This window comes from Gaeumannomyces tritici (assembly GCF_000145635.1).
Source record: "Gaeumannomyces tritici R3-111a-1 unplaced genomic scaffold supercont2.8, whole genome shotgun sequence".
NCBI classification, from domain to species: Eukaryota; Fungi; Ascomycota; class Sordariomycetes; order Magnaporthales; family Magnaporthaceae; genus Gaeumannomyces; species Gaeumannomyces tritici.
Genome location: NW_008804552.1, coordinates 999740 through 1019234, shown reverse-complemented (window position 1 = coordinate 1019234; position 19495 = coordinate 999740). Strand labels below are relative to the sequence as shown.

Below are 19495 nucleotides of genomic sequence, written 5' to 3'. Positions count from 1 at the left end.
TTTTTAAAAAGGTTAATTTATTTACTAACAAACCGTACCCAAAACCGTTTGGATTAATTTACCGATTAATTGCTTCCAATTAGCCCACGCAAGCAATGCAAAATTTTTGGTTTTTGTTAGCTTTTTATTGTGCTCGCCGTTTTTTATTTTGCCGGCGCCTTTTTGCCAGCGCTTTTGCAATAAGCAAGGGTTTATCCCGTACTGCCGCGCGCAAACGGCGAAGGTTTTAAAACCGCTTTAATCGAAAACTTCCAGGGCTATCAGGACCCGGGCTTTATTAACCCGGGCCTTTTTGCGCTTTTTTTCGTACCGGATTTTAAGCATTTCGGTAAAATTTGGCTGGAAAACCCAAAAGCGCAAGGCCTAAATTGGCGGGGTTAAAATTACGATGGTTTTTTGGCTATGTACCGTGCCTACAGGAGTTTGGCTAACTATTACCTTTTTCGGCGATACATTGGTTTTTAGCTAATTTGGCTGGGGAAAAATGTTACAAAAAAACGTCGAATTGCCCCGAAAACGTCGAATTGCCCCGCCGCACTTTACTCCGGAGGACCGTTAAATTGCAGGCGCTTTTAGCCCGCACGAGTAGCGGTCAGCGGTAAGTGCTGGGTGCTTACCGGCCACAGGAAGGCGGTACCAGACCGCCTCGGCTGCACGGGCCACAGCCTGATCTCTTCGCACATTCGATTGCATGGCGTGGTAGCCTCCCCAGCGCGCGCTTTTGCCTGGCCTGAAGGCCGGGCTGTGGACTTTTCCCGCCCCTTCTTGCCTCGATGCGAATGCAAGTGGCTGTTCAGAGGCCATGCGTTCCATGCACAATCCAAATTTGCCTGTTTAATCGCTCAGTCTCGTTGCTTCTCTTTTATGCAGCGCCGCGTTACGTCATTGTCACAACCAAGGAAGCTGATTTCGCTCGAGCTGTCAATCAGATCATCGACAACCCGTCACAACCAAGCTCGTGAGCAGGCTGCGCGGGTTTCCAGCGGGTTCCATAGGCACCCACCCACTGAAAATAGGGCCGCCCACCCGCCTGCTCCGGCCAGCCCGCTCCTCCAGCCGCGTGCGTCAATGCCTTGCAAACAAAGTTTTCAATGAGCTTTCTATGCAGGCCTGTCGACCCGCTCGTCTCAGCCTGGACTCCTGGAAGGCTGGCGCAGGTGGAGCGCGGAGTAGGCTAAAGGGGCACAGGGGCAGAGATGACGCTAACGAGCACGGCTTCGCGGCCGCGTTGCCCGTTCCAGGGTAGATCGTCCGTTTCTCGGCTCCGCAGTGGTTGTAGGTATGTTGGCACGGACAAACAAAAACAAACAAACAAACAGCGCTGGTGATGGGAGGCCGGTCGTCATGTTCGCTCCCCGCGACTCCCCGGCCTGCCACAACGGCATCGAAGTCAACAGTGTCTTTGCTGGTCAATGCCAAGCCTCCTGACAGCTGCTCCAGCGGCCTTGTAGCTAACAGAGGCTATCATGGGGCTACTATAGAGTTCGCATTCACGGCCATCCTTCCTCGTCCTGGTGCCATTTTTCTTCTGGGATCATAATTCCGTCATCCGTCGCCCAATCCCACGAACAAAGCGTGGAGCTGGCCCCACCCTATCCAGTCAAGTGGGCCGGGATTTATGTATGCACAATGCGGACAGCAATGCACTCAATCCAGTAATGCAATGGTTGGGGAGGTTATGCAAGCTAAACCCTCGTGCCCGCACTTGGCCATGACATCACATGCATCGCTGCCGACGCCCAAAGCCGTGCAAGCCACCATCACGTTGTGCTAATTTCCCCTTCCCCTCCTCGGCTGCTCCACGATGACAGCATCTCGATGTTGCGGGGCTGTTGAGGAAACTTCCACCAAAGCTGCCCGGTTTTTGCAACGTCGGGCCTGCCTTGGCTCGTGTTAATGCGATGCAGCCACAGCACGCCAGCACCTCCCTCCTGGCCAGAGACACATAACGGCGCCGCTTGACATGAGCGCGCGTACCTGCATATTCCTTCCCCTCTGGGCAACCGGCCGCCTTGGTCCATGTGGGTGTCGGCCGTGGCTTCGGGCCCGACCTGGCCCCTCCCTCAAGGCTAGCAGATATTTGCCGCATTCTGGATATTTACTGTGTTCACCAATAGTCCAAGGCCACCTCGGCATCCATCATGCTCTCTTTTTTCCCTACTGCCGCGCCGATCCAACCAACCAGATTACATCGCCGCATGTGGGCAGCGGCAAGGATGCCCGCCCTCCATCGATGGGACATGGCACCTCCATGCGGCCAGTCCCCCTCGTCTTGGTGGCCAGACCGGCGCGAGACTGTCCCAACAGATTCCGCCCGTCAAAATGCTCCCAAAAATAACGAGAGAAGCGGACACCTGTTTCCGACCCTCCCTCCATGAAGCCATGTGACGCTAGACGGCCAGTCGCGAGCATCTTGCCACCCGCTTGGCCCCATCCAACACAAAGTTTGGTGCTCATCGAGGTAGCCTCGCAATTTGCGCCCTGCAGTAGCCAGCGCATCCGGCACAAAAAATTCGCGCGCGCAAGGCCGATTTGCCCTGCGTGATGGTGCGTCAAAGAACAGACTCGAGCGGCCCTCTGTCTGGCCGACGGGTATTTTTCCCGGCATGGCGTCGAGACGAGGCATGTGGGCACTTGGGCAGTGAGTTTTTTTTCTTCTCCGTTGCCACTGCCTTCCCCACGCGAGTTATTCTCAGATCTGCCCCATTGCCCCATCTGCGAGTACCGAAAACCCGATTGGGGCGCATTCTTCAGCACTGGGACGATTGCTCATGTTCTCGCCCGCGACCGCGCCTCCCGGTTTGCCTCTGACATGGCACAAGCTCACCCACTTGACCGGCCGCCGCATCCCCTGTCCTTTGTCTCCCCTGCCAGCGAGCCCACGAGACGCGCGCTGACGTGGTGTTGCAACCATCACGACCGACGCCAGCCCTCGGCCGTAATGGGGTCAGGGAGCGAGCCCTCCAGTGTGGCACGGGAAGAAGGAGGGGGGGAGGGCGGTAGGGTGCACACGGCCAGTGAGCGCGGCGCTCGACGACCGCGGCAGCGCCGGGCGATATGCGGTACATGGCACCACCACCACCACCACCACCACCCACTGCCGCTAACTCTCCTTCAGGCACCAGGCACCGACGTCGGAGCGGTACCTGGCCTAGGCTGGAGGTGGGAGCCGTGAGGGTGGTGTGGATGCCCGAATTTTTTTCCCAACGCCGGGCTTGAGCCTTGGCAGGGCCAGTGCGAGGGCCGTCTCGGTCCGCGCGTGGTGGGTGGCCGATGCGCGCCCGTGGTCCGTCCCTGCAGCAGCTAAGCGACGACGCAGTCACAGTCGGTGCCTGGGTGCCCGTATACCCGCCAGCGTGGGAGGGTTGCCCAAGGGCAGAGAACCCTCTGGCCCTCCCAGAGCCGGCCACGTCGGATGCGTGTCTCGGGCGCGGCAGCGAGGGCTTGTCGAATGCACCCCTCCAGGGTTCCATCGTGCCTCTGTCTGTCCGCCCAGGCTTTCTGTTCTTCCTGTCGCTTTCGTCCCTGCTGTTGCACTTTTTCCTTTTGCACTTTGTTCCTTGCATTAGCCCAAGTTCTTGGAGGGTCGCGCCGGGCGCCCATTCGCTAGCGCGGCCTGGTCTCGGCTGGCCGGTAGGAAGGTTGGGTGGGGCAGTGGGCTGGGCGGCCCATGGGTCGGTCTGCCATCGTTTTTTTTCTGTCATTGGTAATCCTTTCAATCCGCGCAAGTGGCACGTGACTGGGACACTGCACGGGTCTTCAAGACCCAGAGTAGATCGGCATCTAGCACAATTTTCTTCCAGATACCATCACTTAACCTGCCAACCTGCCGCCAAATGCTTTCACGCCTTACATTAGGGCTAATAACCTAACAACTTGCTTGAATTTAAGGGGTGAGTGGAAGCCAGTTCCAAATCCCAATCTCTTTATTGTTAATTATATAAACGCTCGCATTATTGCAATAACACGCGCAAAAGTGGTTTGTAACAATTAACTATTTCCATACAAATTATTCTTACTACTAGTTACGCTTAAAAGTGCAAGCAAGTTGCGAAAACAATTTGGCATTAAGAACTAAATACGAATAGCATTATAAAAAGGCATTGTTGTAAACTGGGAACGAGCAGTGTTAAGAACTGGAAACACTTAAAAAGTACAGTAGCGAATTTTTGGTTTAACCATTTTGCTATCCTTCAACCATGCCTAGTCCGACCTAATCCCTGACCCTGATATGCCTTGCGGTTGGCTAAATACTCCTGCCTCGCGATAAGGAACTCGTGTCCCATCGCGTTACTTTGTTTGAATAATGTCTTGTTCCACCATCCACTATCCACGGCGAGCTGTCTCGGGCACCCAATCTTCCGCACCAGGCCAGTCGCTCCTGTTTCCCACGCTTTTGACCATCCTCCCCTTGGCGTCCAGTTCGATGTCGCCGGCCTTCGCCCTCACCTTATCCCCGACCGTTTCGCCCTTGGCGCTGGCGCCGACGCCCTCGAGGCCGGCGCGGGGTGGTGGCTCTTGGACGGCGGCGCGGTGCCCAGCGGGTGCGTCTGGGCGTGGATCTCGGGCATGGTGGCCTTTGGGAATGGAAAGTACCGGTTGTCATGTTGGAGTTTGGGCAAGACCGCAGAAGAAAAGCAGCGTCGGGCCCCTATATAAATATGCCCTTTAACCACCATCTCGATTGCGAAATGATGTTCTCTTCGTCCACGATCATTTATACGGTGCAATGTCGTTAAAGCAGGTTTAAAGCGAACAGGTCGATGGTATCACAGCTGCATCACCCCGCGCTTCCTGCGCGGGGAGCATCATCAAGCCTCGCTGCCAGATGCTTTCGAGAGATTCCCATCTTCCATTTAAAGTCGCCACTAGCCACCGGCAGTCTAGATGCAGATGCACAACCGCTGGTACGAGGCTGGCAATTGGAATTAAATGGAACAAATCGCTTAATCATTACGGTGCGAAGCCTACATGCTCTAGCAACTACAAGCGGTCCTTTACAGCCCTTTGGGTTTCTCTTTAACCCAGCAGCCGGTCCAGCCAACCTCCACCAGGATGGGCTCCTCGTAGTACTCCTTGAAGCGGTCCGTGACGTCAAGCAGGAACTGGGAGCAGTGCTCGGTGTGACCCCAGCTGGCCGTGATCTCGTCAATGTTGCGGCCTTCGAACAGCGCGACGTACTGGCGCCGCCACATCTGGACGCAGTGGTTGATGTGGTCTCGCTGCGACGTGTCTGTGCGCCGTCACCGTTTGTCAGTCAGTGGGCTGGGACTAGCCGCATCGGTTGCGTCGCCGGAAAACAAAGGAAGTGAAGAGGCGGCGGGGATTTTCGTCGTCCTTACAGTAGTGGTCCATCTCCCCGAGGGCGGCGGGCCCGCCCTCGATGCGGTGGGCGCGCGCCTCGTCGCGGTACCCGTACCACGTCCCGTCGTCGGCGTACTCGTCCTCCCACTCGCGCGAGGTGCAGGCGGGCGCGACCCAGTGGTTGAGCAGCATGTCGTAGCGGCAGCCACTGGCCTTGGCCTCGGCCGTCGAGGCGCCACAGCTGACAAAGGCCGCGCCCGACGTCGCGTTATGCAACGGTGACGACGACGGAGATGACGACGCCGCTGCCCCGTGCGGCAGGGGCGCCGCCAGGTCCACGGCGTGCGCGCCCGCGTGCGAGTGCTTACTGCCGCTCGGGGTCGGCGGGGACGACGACGGCTTCGTGCACGACGCGCGCGGGCTGTGGGGGAGGACGAGGAAGATCCAGAGCAGCGAGGTGAGGACGAAGACGAGCGAGTGCGAGACCACAGGCCTCACTGCTCGCCTCCACCTCCTCTTCGACTCGGCCGCCTCAAATGGCGTGGCGGTACTCGGCTCCCCGCATTGCGCCTCGTCGTCGGTGTAGTGGAGGAATGGCTTCTCGTCGGCGTTGGAAGGCATCGTCTTTTTGTCCCGTGGTGACTGTCAGTTGGGTGCTAATACGCAAGCAGCATTCAGGGTAAGGGCTGCGTCAGGGTGTTAGTAAAGCAAATGCATGCAGCATGCAGAGAGGATGGCGCCGTCAGCCCGGTCTAAATACCCGTCTCGCTCTCGTGCCCCTTCTTGCCCAGCTTCGGTCCTCTGGCTGGGCGTTTCAAGGGCAGGCTTGCCTTATTCAGACCATGTCTCGGGTTTGGACGAGGACTGGCTGGATCGGCGTTGATCCGTGCCAGGGGCTCCTTGGGGAACGAAACATTGCATCGACAAACCTAAAATCAACGTCGTGCGGTGCTGGCAGCAGGGGTCGTGTGGCCTACGGTTGTTTCACACCACCCCTCCTTGGTTGCGTTGCGCTTGGCCATGTGGGGATGCCTTGCCAGACGACGCAGCGCGATTGGCGGCTCAAAGGACGAAGAAGGGGGTTCCCGGCACGTCCCGTGTCTCGGGCGCAGCCTTCAATGCTAGCGCCACCAATGTTGGAAAACAAAGAAGAAAATGGCGCCACAGGCGGGTTTGCTATGCTGTAAAGCTGAACAAGACAAAACAAGACGACGGTGATCCCAGTCCTTCATGTAACCACCAGGGCCTCCCCATTGCCAACGTCGGCAAAGTTGGGCCGTCTCCCCGGTCTGCCCTCCCTCGCGGCCTCGGCCTCGAGCCCGCTCTCGAGCGACCGGACACGGTCGCGGAGCATGGTAGCGCGCGGGAAGAGGCCAGAGTAGTGCAGGGCGCCGTCGTGGGCGCGCACCCACACGCGCGGCCGCAGCGCCCGCTCCAGCGCGAGCCCGGCCTCGACCCCCTCGGTGTGCTGCATCCACAGCTGGTAGTTCTCCTTGAGCGGGTGCAGCATCGCCGCGACCGACACGCCGCCGCTGCCCCCCGGGCCCGAGGCCGCCCGCGCTAGTGCCTCCGCCGCCGGCTCCCGCGGGCCGAAGCCGTGCGGGAAGTTTAGGATCGAGTCGCGCCGCGGCGCGTCGCCCTGAGCCGCGCTGGTCCGCCACGCGACCATGCTGCCGGAACAGATCCAGGCGCCGGCCAGGCGTACCACCGAGAGCCAGCTCGGGAGCGCGCCGGGAGGGGAGGTTTCGAGTCGGGGCCAGCCGCCACCGCCGCCGTCCAGGCCGTCGGGCGAGTTGACCTCGGGCGTGGTGACTATCGTATTGAAGTGGCCCCAGCCCTTAACCAAGGCGTGCGTGTTGGCGTCGCAGGCTACAACCGGGATGGACGGGTCGAATGTCCGCAGCGTGGGCTCGTTGGCGTGGTCCGACAGCTCCAGCGTGAGGGCGATTGCGCCAAGGGGCGAGCGCTCCTGGCCGTCATCCGGCGTGTCGGCGTCGCCTGCAGCTGACGCCGCGAGGGCGTCGATCTCTCTAGCCATAGCCTCGACTGCTGCGCCGTCTCTCGCCGCAGGCTGGCAGGGCTGGGGGATGGTCATGAACCAGCCGCTGATCATGGTCAAGTCGCCGACAAGCCAGGGATCAACAGCGATGTGGAAGTAATGCCTGGCGCCACGTGCCTTTTCGTCGCAAGGGATTGGGATGGAATAGAGCCACGAGTTCTCGCCATTGAGCGATGTAATGATCGGCTTCGAGATGGAATCCGGATCGGTGGTGAAGTGGGCCTCGAGAGCCGCCCTTCGCTTCTCACCAAACGTGTCCATGCTAGCGCCACTTGCCTCGGATTACCTTGCTTGCGTAGGGACGGCTGTATTGTGGTAGGGATATTGGCTGCTCTGTTGGCAAAGACGAAGGTAAAGTGGTTTAAAGCCTGGACGGAACGCTGGAAGGGGTGGCCATGAACGGGGACAGCAGGTGCTTGAAATAAAAAACGGGCCCATCGCTCATGCCATGCCTGGGTTCCAAGCGCTACCGTCTTACTGCTGATTCGTATAGCTGATATCGAAGCCAAGCCGAAAGGACGTACGCTAGTGTGGCTGGGGCGGGGGTTGCCAATCCTTCTCAGGCAGAATAGGGTTTAGGGCTATGCTAACTGGGACAACAATCCGAGCACTTCGGACTTGGAGAGGTCAGATCTGTGTATATTTTAAGCCAATGGGCATGATCTCACTTTGAAGCTAACAGGAGTGCCCGCTGTATGACGACGTGGTGACAGTGTGGTGTACTGGTGGTGACGTGTTACAGCCACACACGGGGTCTCACCGTGAAGCAAAGGTCAGGTCTACCCCCGCCACCCTTTGCCCGCTATGCCGCCGCCAAGGTAGGGCGGCGGGACCTCGCCGACGCCGCCGACCATGCGGTCCTCGTGCTCCTCGACAACCTGGTAGTCGGGCAGGGCGTTGTCCGGGCCGGCCTCGTTCCAGGTGCCCAGGACGTCGTCGGCGTCGTCGGGCGCCATGCCCAGCTCCTCCCGCAGCTGCGCCAGGCGGGCCGAGTACTCGCGCAGCACGTCCTCGCCCTCAGCCAGCCAGCCTGTGAGCTGGTCGCGGCGCACACGCACGTCCTCGATGGTGCTGTACGGCGATACCGAAGAGGACGACGACGAGGCGGCCTCCGCTGCTGCTGCTGCGCCGCCGCCCCCAACCACGGCGCGCGGCGGCCGCGGCCCACCTGTGTATGGCGGCACGTCTGAAGCCGAGTAAGCTGGTGGCAGGTCCGGGTCGGACGAGGGCGCGGCGGAGGCGGCCGAGGGCGGGGGCTCGGCCGAAGGCGGGCGGAAGACGAGCTCGTCGGGGGTGGGGACGGCGGTGCCGGCGTGGCCGTAGCGCTGGAGCCAGACGTTGTGTTCGCGCAGCGAGGCGCGGAGGTGGTCGAGCTCCGAAGCGAGCGAGGGGATCAGACGGCGCAGGTCGTTGTAGGCGGACTGGGCTTCAGCGGTGGAGGACGACGGCTCCACGGGAGATGGCGGCCGGGGATGCGGTGTCGCCGATGGGGCGGCCGAGGGGTCGGGTGGGTGTGAGGAGGGAGGGGCGTCGAGGCTTGGCGGCGTCGCCTCTGGCGGTTCATGGGGCGGGGTAGGTTGGGGCATGGCGGCGGATTTGTCGACGCGCCTTGTTTCCGTGTGTGCAGACTCTGGCCTCTACTAGTAAGTAAGGGTTCCTATGGTTGGCGCCAAATGGAAACCAGCCTTGGTATGTGATTTCACTTTGAACCACCTCGATGGCAACGCCAACGTGTGGGGGCTCGCTGGACTCAATTTGCCCCGCTTCATGCTGACGGGCCCACGTGCCCATGGTCGTAATATTTAACAAAAAAACGGCCCAGGTGGGCCAGCTCACTGGATGGGCATTGGACAGGCGACGGAGACTGATGCCGAGCGGGGTTTCCCGTTTCGTCCAATGCAACAACACTCCTATCCATCCATCTCGCCAGCATCGAAGCGGGCATACTGCCTACTTTATGTACATAACTCCCATCTCCCTAAAACACGGCCAAACCCCCGGACGCCCCCGCGCAAACCGTCACGTAGCTGACGGGACGCGACGCCGTCACCGTCACGGGCTCGTTGAAAATTGTCGTAAATGTCTGGACCCTCAGCTCGTACACAGCCACGACCTGGCTGGTCGCCACCATGTTTTCGACAAGCCCGATGGATTTGAAGGTGCTGCTAACCGTCTCCACTACCGGCCCCGTGGCCGCCGGAGCATCCTGGCGCCTCTCGCGAGCTTGCCCCTCGTCGTTGACCGCCGCCCCCGTGGCCTCCGCCGCGCCGCAGTCCTTGGGCGTCACGTATGATGTTGAAGGCGCCGGCGTCACCGTCACCACATACCACACAGCCGTAGTGGACGTGGACGGGTTGTTGCACACAGTCTCGGTCGCGGTCGATGTCTGGTCTGGCAGCGTGACGGTCACCACGGTCGACGTAGCCGCCTTGATGGTGATGACGCTGCCGACGCCGCCGCCGTCGCGGAAGCGGCTGATGGCCGGCACGTAGGGCTCCGTGGTCGGCATGGGCCCGCCGCCCACCACGGACTGTGACACGCGCGACGAGACCATGCAGACACGGGTGACGGTGGCGCGCTTGTGCGCCGTGGCCGACGGCAGCGCCGTGTGCGTGCTCGTCGAGGCGACGTACAGCGACTCGACCAGTGTGTTGGTGCAGCTGGTCGACCACACCGTCAGCCCGTCGGTCCTGCGCACAACCGCCACCGTGGGCGAAACAACCGTCCTGGGCGGGCTGAGGCTGTCCGTCACGGTCTCGGTGCTGCGCGTCGTGACGGTTATGGTGCTAGTCGACGTGACGGTGACGACGGGCACCGTCGGCTCGGGTTGCTGGTACGAGTAGCTCACGCAGCCCGACTTGGTCAAGGATGACGTCGTGAAGGCGTACTCGATAGCGGTGCCCAGGGTGATGTAGCTGGTTGTGTACTGCGGAAAGATGGTCGTCACTGCCGGCGGTGCGGTCGTGGTGACGAAGGCCCATACCACACTCGTTTCTGTGCTCGTCGTCTCCCGGCGCTCCATGCCAACCTGAGGGGGAGCCCCGCTGGCCAAGGCGGCCATCGCCAGGAAGGCTAGCTGATGAAGGACGATACGGCGCATCGTGCAACGGTCCTGTATGGCCCCAATATCAGCGTCGTAAATTGTATGGTGATGGGTGCAGGCCTTTCCCGGATGCGCTCAGCTACCTAGGTCACCAAGTAGGTACGCAGCCAGGGAATTGGTCGTTTATTTATCGTGCTCCTCCACGCTTTACGCTTCAAGACAGACTAGAACCAGTGTTGGGATTGTTCCTTATGATGTATAACCGGCCATGCTATCGGGGTACATTGCCAAGTATCGGCGCTCGACGGGGCCTTAGGTGCCGCAGTAAAATTATATTCCCCGTCGCCCACCTGTCGGGTGAGGATCGAGCTACATATCCCATTTCTCCGTGCCGCTTCCAATAATGTATCCGACTGCAGCAACACCACCACATGACAACCTTCCCCTCTTCTGTTTAGGGAAAATCTCGGAGCACCCCAATTGGGCATGGAGGCAGATTGCTCGGAAAATCGCAATGGCGGCGTCGCGTCGGACGGCTCAGCCTCCGTGAACCCCGAATGTGCCCTCCAGATCGAAAGTGGTAGTGAGCTGGCTGGGCTGACTAATTCGCTGGCAATTGGATGGGCCGCCCCTTGACCGACTTTCGCGTGCCCATCGTCTCTCGCTTAGCTCTAGGCTCCTACCAAGTGGGGCCTCTTGGGTCGGTGGTTGGATCGGGCGCCCGGCTTTTAAGGCTGATTACGATCAAATCTTGGGGTTTCGCGGGGGACCCTTGGCTGCCCCAAGGCCAGCCCACTGGCTGCTTACCTAAATTCTAGCAATGGCCGCAGTTTATTTCAACCGCAATTCTCGCGCTTGGAAATGCGTCCTGGACTGCTGCTGCTCGATGGATGGTAATAGCGCTGCTGAAGGCCAAATGTCATGGAGCTGCTGCCAAGTGGTAGGGGGCTATGGGTGGGCTGTGTGGACTCCCCCGTTTGTGCTACGCGAGCGGCGACGGGTGGCGATGGGAACGGGAAGACTGTCGGGGTGTGGGATTCCCCAAGCCGCCATCACTACCTACCTGGGTGGGTAGCTAGCTCCAGACCCTGTACCCAAGGACGGTGGGGGCTGGGACACCTCAGCAGGACAGGCGGGTGGCAGTCCCGGGACAGTTGCGTCAGGGAGAGGGGGGTTGCCCCTTGCTTCTGCGAACAAACGTCGCCATGGAAAGCAGCCCAAAACGCCGGACGGGCCTGGCCATTTCCGCACGCCCAGGGAATGGTGTGTGACTAACACGAAATGAGCACGGCAGCGCACGGCCCCGATGCGCGTTGTTGGGCTTGCCATCCGGTTGGCTGGGTTTAATTGCCGATGGTGGTCGTCCATGCCCAGCCGAGCGGCCGCCCGTCGACTGATTTCTTCACCCCGGGCTGTTTGCATCTGCTGGAGAAACATGCACCCCACTCCCTCCTGCGCGTTTGCCACACACCCTCAACCGGCTGCGAAACCTAGCCCTTCCATTGGACTTTTCATTTTTACTTTTTGTTTTTATTTTATTTTATTTTATTCGTTGTTTCCTCGCCATCCCCCCATGCTTGCCTTCCTCCCTCACTTCGCATCCGGTCCAGCCACCGGCTGGTTTCTTGTTACGGAAGCCGAGCAAACAATTTCCCAGTTTGCTACCAAGCCCGCGACAAGGGCCACGAATGAGGGCTTTGGTACTTGAAGAAGATATTATGTGCGTGGTGGTTAGGTATCCCGAGATACAGGCTGGTACCTGCTTCCCCAACCGTTACTTGTTACTGTCCCTAGGTATTTTTACTTATTGAAGGTACCTGTTGATAGGCTGTTTGCTGGTTTGATCATGGGCGTTATTTTTAATATCTTGGCAGAGCTCCTTACCGGCTTGGCTGCCCTGCTTTTGAGCCCAATCGGCGTTCCAGCCGTGGTCCTCATGCACATATATCCATCTTGGCTGCATGAATACGGCTTTATCCCCGTGGTTGCCTGCCAGCCTTGTATGCTTAACCCTGTAAATCAAAGCACAACTTGGGCATCTATTTGTGCATGCAAGAACGGACCCCCACGTCACAGCCACATTTTGCCTGCTGGGGCAATACACATGGGTATTTTTACCTAGAATCGTTGCTCGTGTCACCCTTTTGGGTGGTGGCAGTCTGGCCTTGGTAGTCTTCAGGCAACTCTCTGTGAAGGCGTACAGGCAGGCTTGGCGCTGGCACCACAGATGAATCTGACCCCCACCGAGCAAACAAGCCATGGAATGATGTAGGTGACGGGGGGCACATAAGCGGGAGGGAGAAAAAAAGCCGAAGGCAAGCCCATCTCGTAGGATTTCACGGCATGCCATCCGCCTTCTGTGCGGCAGCAAGGTGCTAATGTGCTGGCGTGCCAGACGGTGTCCCTAAAGAAAAAAAGGAATTTTTAATTTTCTCTTGGATGAGAATACGTCTATGGGGGGGGGGGGGGGGATTAGCAAGTTGACACCCGCCCTTTTCTACATTCCTTATCCCTCCCTCTCCTTCCCTTTCTCTTTGCATCTTCCTCTTTCCAGGCCAAGGTAAGGGACCACCACCGGGCCCCGGTGACCCAGAGAAAGTCGCGTGCCCAGTTGTTTACCAAGCAGCACGCCACCACTATGCCACTTCCCAAAACTAATCGCTCTTGGCTGGTGCTTGGTGGTGTGCCGATAGCTGACGGGAATTTGTTGTGAAGGCTGCAAGACCCATCCATGACTGAAACACAATGCCAGGCCCTGGCTGCCGGCTTGCCTTCGACCGTCCCGTCGCAGATGACCTAACAGGCTGCATCGCGCAGCACAGCCATGGTGGAGCCCTGGCCGGAATCTGGCGAGTGGGAAGTCCCCAAGGCAAGTTGGGACACAGGAGGCTGGCTAGAACCTACAGCACAGGCTCAATAATGATATCTCTTTCACCTTCGGCTATTTTCTTGCTGGCCGCGGCCATCACAGGCACCGGTGCGTCACGCCTCCGCCTCCACTTAGGCAGCAGCGGCTGACCTGGTCAGGCAATGCTGTTGATCTTTGCTTCCTGAAGGAAGCTGGTCTCGACATGCTCCTTGCCAATACATCGGTCTTGGGCCTCCGGAAGGCAGTGTCCCGTGTGGGCACCCTTGCCCTGGGCTGAGGTCGAGCGGTGGGACGACTGAACTTGAGATGTGATACTCTCCCGGGAGCCGGAAGGGCCGCAGAGACAGGCACACACACTTTTGCTAGCCGACCCGGCTCGCTCTCGCTGGCTCGTTTGACCTCGCTGGGTGCTTTGGCTCGCTTGGCACGGCTGCTGGAAGCCCGTCTGGCTGGTCTTGTTTCCCCAGCACGCTGGGAGCCCTCTGTAGCCTTCTTTATCTGACCCGCGCTACGGACCGCTGTTCCAACTGCCTGCTTTATGGCCTCTAGTCACGGCATTGGGCATTGATAAATGTCTATAGATGCCGACCTCTGCTTGGGTTCAGCAGGTGAGCCGGGTTGTTTGACCGGTTGCCCATCCTGGAGAGGGTCGCGCCTGGTTCCCGCCTCAGTGAGCAACCACCACCGCTTTGGCCAAGAAGCAAAGACCCCAGCTAATGCAATGTGTCGGGGGTGGGCTGTTCCATATCTTTCGTCTTCCCCTCCTCCATGCGTCCAAAAGTGGGCGGATGTGACAGTTCGATCCCAATAGCTCTCTGCCCCTGAGCCACACAGCTCTCTGCCCCTGAGCCACACAGCTCTCTGCTCGCATTCATCCCTTCATGCCACAATCCATGCGAAGCTGAAAGCGCCAATACACTCAGACCTCTCCTTTCTTTTTATCATCCAAAATTTCTGTAACGCTCAAATTATAGCCACGCCTTCCACGGCGGGGACAGCCAGGGGTGTGTAGGCATGTCTGCGCCGCCACGCCGCCATGCAGCAGCACGATCTGCTCTTCTAGAAGTGTTCCATGGTATCACACTGTCCCAGGCTGCCATGTAGCAGCACGATCCGACATTCTGGATATGTCCATGGGGACAGACGATCTCCCGCTGTTCCGTGCCATATGGTCAACAGGTTGGTATCCCCGCCCTCTCTTCGCAGCGTACCAAGTGCCCAACACCGCCTAAGGGACCTCCTCTGTGTGTTTATATTATGGCAGGGAAACTGACAACTGATGGGTGGGTGGAAGCCATCCTCATTTTCCCTAGCGCAGGGATAACCTTTCGGACTGACCGACGCTGGCTGGCTGGTTGGGCCGCCAGGATACCACAGTGTCTGGCAAGTGGTGGCTTCACTTCTTTGTTCTCGCTTTTGCTAGGGGAAAAGAAGGCGGCCAGCAGACGGCCTTTCCGGGTATAAAAAGGGGACGCTTATATTGCCACAAACTTTAGCTATTCTACCACAGAATCAACCGTGCACACGTGCGATTATTGTTGCGCACCGTCCCATTACCAAATTTACATGTACCAAAATAACGAGCGATGTTTTCCCATGTTAATTACGTTAATTTATAAAGTTATTAATTTAATTCCCCGTATTGCACGGTTTTTAAAGCGGCCGTAATTTTGGGCACGAATTAAATTCCCGATCCCGGTTATAAAGGTCGTTAGGTTTTAAAGCCGGGCCCATTTTACCCCCATTTTAAATTAAGCATTAACCCCGGCCGCCTTTTCGATTTTAACGCTAACCTTTAATACCAAAAAAAATACGCAATACTTACTTTTCCGGCATTATTTTTATCGCAATTTAATTAACAATGCCTTTTAACGCTATTTACGCTTTTTGCAACGAGCTTTTTAACGCATTGGCCGCACGCGCGCATGCAAAAAGCTATAATATCGTTTTGCACGATAATTATAGGTTTGCCGGCGAAATTTTCCGCACCCGGATACGTTGTGTCAAAAAAGGCGTGCTTAAGCAATAACCTAACGTTGCCGATACTTACGAAGCTAAAAAGCGTAAAACGAGCATAAAAAGCATTAATTGTTTTTGGATAACCGCTTTTAAGCGCACGGAGGCGGGCTGGGTAAAGGTCCTTTACGTTAATTTCGGTTATAACCACCCGTTGGCCAACGATTTTACCGCTTTTACGAACTTTTAACAAAAGTTTTTGCAAGTTTGCAAAAAACGAATTCTTGCTTTTTGGAAAGCAAGGCTTTGTTTGTTAGCCATTATGCAAAGCTTACGGGCAAAGCGGCCGGAAAGGATTAACTTTATTTGCAAAAACTTCGGCAATTTTTTATAAGCCTAACGGAGGATAAAGTTAAATGGGCGCATTTTTATCCAATGGCTTTTCGATGTAATTTTTTAACAAGCCATACCTTTTGTAAATTGGCAGCGTTAATTTGGCTTTGTTTTTTATTTTTTTTTAGCAATTAAATAATTTAACCAAAGTTTATTATCGAAATTGGCGTAACGAAACCGGCTGCATCGAATAACTTTTTTTTGCACCTTTTTCCGGCTTAAAGCTATTTGCAATAGCACTTAACGTAATCGCTTTTAATTGCATTTATAAAACAAATAAATTTAATTTTTCCATGCTTAATATATGCAAGATTTTGCTTTTTAAAAAAAGCTTTTCCTTTGTTACCGTATTTTTAAACAACGAAAAAAAGGGAGCTTTCGCGTGGTTTTTTAACGCTTTAAGCTTTTATTTCGAATTGCATAGCTATTTACCACTAACGTTAATTATTACAAACCGGAACCTAGCTTTAATTAAAGGTATTAATAACGATAAAAAGTTACAAGCTATCCTTAAACTTTTTTGCAAATAGCACGTAAATATAAACGTGCTTGCAAAGTGCAAACCTTACTTTTTTCCGGTTCGAAAAAAGCCCGGGACAAAAGGTCGTTAAATGCGGTACAAATCCTTTTAAGCTTTTTTTTAAGCCTGGAACGACCTTTTCGCTTTCCCAACCAAAGCTATATACGAAAAAAGGTTACAAGCCTTTAAAAATTTTAACGAAAAGGCAATAACTTACGCTTGCAATACGTAGCTAACGCTTTTTAAGGAAAATATTGTAGTTTATTGGGTAAACCGTTACAAGCATTTCGGGGTTCGCACCACTTTTATCGTTAAATTTTTGCATGCAAGGATTAAGCTTTTTATTAATAAATCGGGCGGAAATTTCGCAACGGTTTACAAATGCTTTAGGTTTTATTAAAGTACTTAATTTACCGACCTTTTCGCTTTACGGGCTTCGGTTATAAATAAAATGCTTTACGGCTTTTCTTTTGCTTTTTGGGAAAGCGTGCGTGCAAAGTTTGTTCCTTAAGCGCTTTTGGGGGTAAAGCGGGTTATTAAAAACCTTTAGCCGGAAAAGGACGAAGGCAAAGCCGGTAACCTTGCCCTTTTCGCTTTCCTTTTATTTGCTTCGCTTTGCACTTGCACGATTACGGTTATTTACGGCTTGCTTTGCTTTTACGTTATTTCCGGCTTATAAACCGCTTATAAGCTTTTGCAAATGGGGCATTTCGATTTTTATTGGCATTGGGACCGCGTCGAAAAAAAGGTTTACAAAACCGAATTTACCGGAAGGTCCTTTCGTTGCCCGGGTCCTTTTAACCCATTGCTTATTAGGTTTAAAAGCCGGCCTAAAAGTATTCTAAATTACGTTTTGGCTTTAACGAAGCGTAACCCTTCCCTTTTCGAAACGATTGCGGTTAAAAAGGCCCGAAAAGCATTGCTACCATTTTCGTTAACTTTTGCCCGGTTACAAAAAGGTAAAGGCCGTGGCCGTGGATTTAAAAGCTAAAGCCGTGGGCGAAGCAAGGGTACCAAAGCCTTTAAAACCCTAACCCCGGCCGGGTTAAAGTTTAAAACCTTTGCATTTAATTTAGGAAGCAAGCTTTTAGCCCTTAATTTAATTGCCGATTCCAATTCGTCCTTTTCGTCCTTTTTTTTACATAAATTTTGGAACCCCTAATTTTAAAGCTACCCGGGTAACCTTTACGAGCCCGGCACGGAAGCTTTTAAGCGGTTTGCACGCTTTTTACAGCGCTTGCAATATGCTAAAAAGGATTTTAAAGCTTTTAATAAGGTTTTGCAAGCAACGGTGCTTAATATCGAAAACGTTTTGTAACGATTCGAACTTATAATTTTGCCCCGTAACGATTTTGGTAATATACCGGTTATAAAAGCGAAAGGCTTTTATAACCGTTTGGTGCAATATATTAAAGCAAAGTTACAAAAATTGGTTAAATTTATAAGGTTATGCATTGTTATTGCAAATTAAGGCCTAATTTAAATGCGAATAGCTTTATTTTTTAATTTTTAATAGGCCGGCTTACCGGAACTTTAATTTAAAAGTACGTTTTCCCTACGGGGATTTAACTTTAATGCTTCCCGCACGTTATTAACGAATACAGTTACGTTATTAACAAGCATTGATCGACCAGCAAAAGCACAAATCTTCCGCCCAAATTACCGGCGGTACTTTAACAGTTTGTGTTGCACTGTGACTCCGCTATTCTGTGGTAGAATAGCTAGAGTCTGTGGCAATATAGGCGTCCCCTATAAGAACCCTTACATTTGCTTTGGTCCAGATGAGAAGATGGAATCATTCTCAACTCTTACCAACCCAGGACAGACAAACAACTTCCACATCCCCTCAGCTTGCTTCCTAGATTCACGAGTACTCCAATACTATCCCAGGACGCCGCCATCTCTGACTGCGCAGTCAGCATCTGTCTTGAACTACATTACACTTGCTTACAATCACTACCATGGCCGATCCTGTTGGCCTCGCATTCAGTGCCCTGACGGGCATTCACGCGGTTTACAAGTTTTGTGCCGACTATCGTGGAGTGGATGCGCATATTGCCGAGACCAAACGCCAATGCAACAAGACAATGGAGCTGCTCGACGAGGCTCGGTCCAGCCGCGTCAAGCTGCGACACGCAGGGCACAGGACCGAGGCCCTGGACAGCCTGTTCCGGGCGGAGCACGAGGCGTGGGAGACGCTACACGAGATAGACAACAAGCTTCTCCGGAAGGTGGATGCCGACAACTCTGGCCTGAGAAAGCTCTTCGGCAAGATGCAATTTACGGAGAACGGCCCTATGAAAAAGAGGAGCTACAAGCTGCTACATAGGTCAGTCAGCCACAGCATGATGGACCCGGAAAAAGCCCGCCGATGCCCTCAGAACCCCACGTCTTAACCGCTCTGTCTCCTTTCGGGTGGGATCCGACTAACCTAGCATGCACCCCCGCAGCCTCGAGAGCTGCAACCAGCGGCTCGAATTTGCCAATACTAGAGCCCCCGGCAGTGGCTCGGAGCCGGATGCGCGTTATTGGGCGATGCGCGCTGGGCCGCAACAGGGCGCCGACGCTGCCGTGGAGCGGATGCTCCAGGCCCAGCAGGTCATCGGCCGGAACACCTCTAACAACCGGCGGCGTTGAGCAGGGCTCCGCCCGGTGAGGACGAAACGATGCAGATGGGCGGGTATCAGAATGGCAGCGGGCTGTGCGTGGGAATGTGGGCAGTTCGAGATGGCGGGGAAGATCGGTCATGGATAGATTTCTTTTGTCACCAGGGCACTAATAGGGTCGGCTTTCTTTTGTTCTGTGAGTGGGAATGTGGGCAGTTCGAAATGGCAGGCAACATCGGTCATTTATAGATGTCATTTGTTACTTGGGCATTACCAATAGAGTCGGTTTTCCTTTGTCAAGCACAACTGCGCGTTTGGGTGGGCCTCCAATGCTCAAATTTTCATTGTGATTTACTTCGATACGAAGCATTACAGAAAAAGTCGGGAAAGTGGTGTTCTGGCCGCCGAATTTGGCTGGGCCGCGCCGCCGTTTTGGGCGGCCTCGGCAGTAAGGACAAAAGTCGATGTCAGGTACAAAGTACCTTCATGCCCCCTGCGAATTTCGCTAGCTAGCTAATAACTTACAGCTACAACCATTAACTAACAAAAACCGCATATCGCATACGCGAAGTTTTTCTTTTTAGCGTTGCCAAATATAAAAACTTTAACGTTTTTTTTTTATTTCCCTTTTTATTTTAATTTTTTAATTTTTAATTTTTTATTACATTTTTAATTCCCCGTTTTATTAATAGCTTTCCATTTGTTTTTGTTACTTTTACAATTCCCCGTTGCTTGCATAGCCCCC

At 55.0% G+C, this 19495-nt stretch overlaps 8 protein-coding genes across 8 annotated transcripts; 1 reads left to right on the top strand and 7 right to left on the bottom strand.

Annotated features, from left to right (window-relative positions):
- Positions 1-237: 237 nt before the first annotated feature.
- GGTG_12467 (hypothetical protein) lies at positions 238-857 on the bottom strand (the record flags this gene model as incomplete). Its single annotated transcript, XM_009230364.1, has 3 exons — positions 618-857; positions 409-431; positions 238-363 (listed from the first exon to the last, which is right to left on the bottom strand). Exons 1-3 carry the CDS (start codon positions 811-813, stop codon positions 238-240), a joined length of 345 nt encoding a protein of 114 aa, XP_009228628.1. The 5' UTR covers positions 814-857.
- Positions 858-2578: 1721 nt separating this feature from the next.
- Positions 2579-3566, bottom strand: GGTG_12466 (hypothetical protein; the record flags this gene model as incomplete). Its single annotated transcript, XM_009230363.1, has 1 exon — positions 2579-3566. The coding sequence occupies one exon, from the start codon at positions 3564-3566 to the stop codon at positions 2751-2753; it is 816 nt and encodes a 271-aa protein (XP_009228627.1). The 3' UTR covers positions 2579-2750.
- A 1431-nt stretch (positions 3567-4997) lies between these two features.
- On the bottom strand, positions 4998-5925 carry GGTG_12465 (hypothetical protein; the record flags this gene model as incomplete). The annotated part of the gene is made up of 2 exons (XM_009230362.1): positions 4998-5233; positions 5343-5925. 2 exons carry the CDS (start codon positions 5923-5925, stop codon positions 4998-5000), a joined length of 819 nt encoding a protein of 272 aa, XP_009228626.1.
- A 607-nt stretch (positions 5926-6532) lies between these two features.
- GGTG_12464 (hypothetical protein) lies at positions 6533-7624 on the bottom strand (the record flags this gene model as incomplete). The annotated part of the gene is made up of 1 exon (XM_009230361.1): positions 6533-7624. One exon carries the CDS (start codon positions 7622-7624, stop codon positions 6533-6535), a length of 1092 nt encoding a protein of 363 aa, XP_009228625.1.
- Positions 7625-8142: 518 nt separating this feature from the next.
- GGTG_12463 (hypothetical protein) lies at positions 8143-8949 on the bottom strand (the record flags this gene model as incomplete). The annotated part of the gene is made up of 1 exon (XM_009230360.1): positions 8143-8949. One exon carries the CDS (start codon positions 8947-8949, stop codon positions 8143-8145), a length of 807 nt encoding a protein of 268 aa, XP_009228624.1.
- Positions 8950-9341: 392 nt separating this feature from the next.
- Positions 9342-10463, bottom strand: GGTG_12462 (hypothetical protein; the record flags this gene model as incomplete). The annotated part of the gene is made up of 1 exon (XM_009230359.1): positions 9342-10463. One exon carries the CDS (start codon positions 10461-10463, stop codon positions 9342-9344), a length of 1122 nt encoding a protein of 373 aa, XP_009228623.1.
- A 1483-nt stretch (positions 10464-11946) lies between these two features.
- Positions 11947-12694, bottom strand: GGTG_12461 (hypothetical protein; the record flags this gene model as incomplete). The annotated part of the gene is made up of 3 exons (XM_009230358.1): positions 11947-12109; positions 12224-12418; positions 12525-12694. 3 exons carry the CDS (start codon positions 12692-12694, stop codon positions 11947-11949), a joined length of 528 nt encoding a protein of 175 aa, XP_009228622.1.
- A 5411-nt stretch (positions 12695-18105) lies between these two features.
- Positions 18106-18781, top strand: GGTG_12460 (hypothetical protein; the record flags this gene model as incomplete). The annotated part of the gene is made up of 2 exons (XM_009230357.1): positions 18106-18473; positions 18595-18781. 2 exons carry the CDS (start codon positions 18106-18108, stop codon positions 18779-18781), a joined length of 555 nt encoding a protein of 184 aa, XP_009228621.1.
- Positions 18782-19495: the final 714 nt, after the last annotated feature.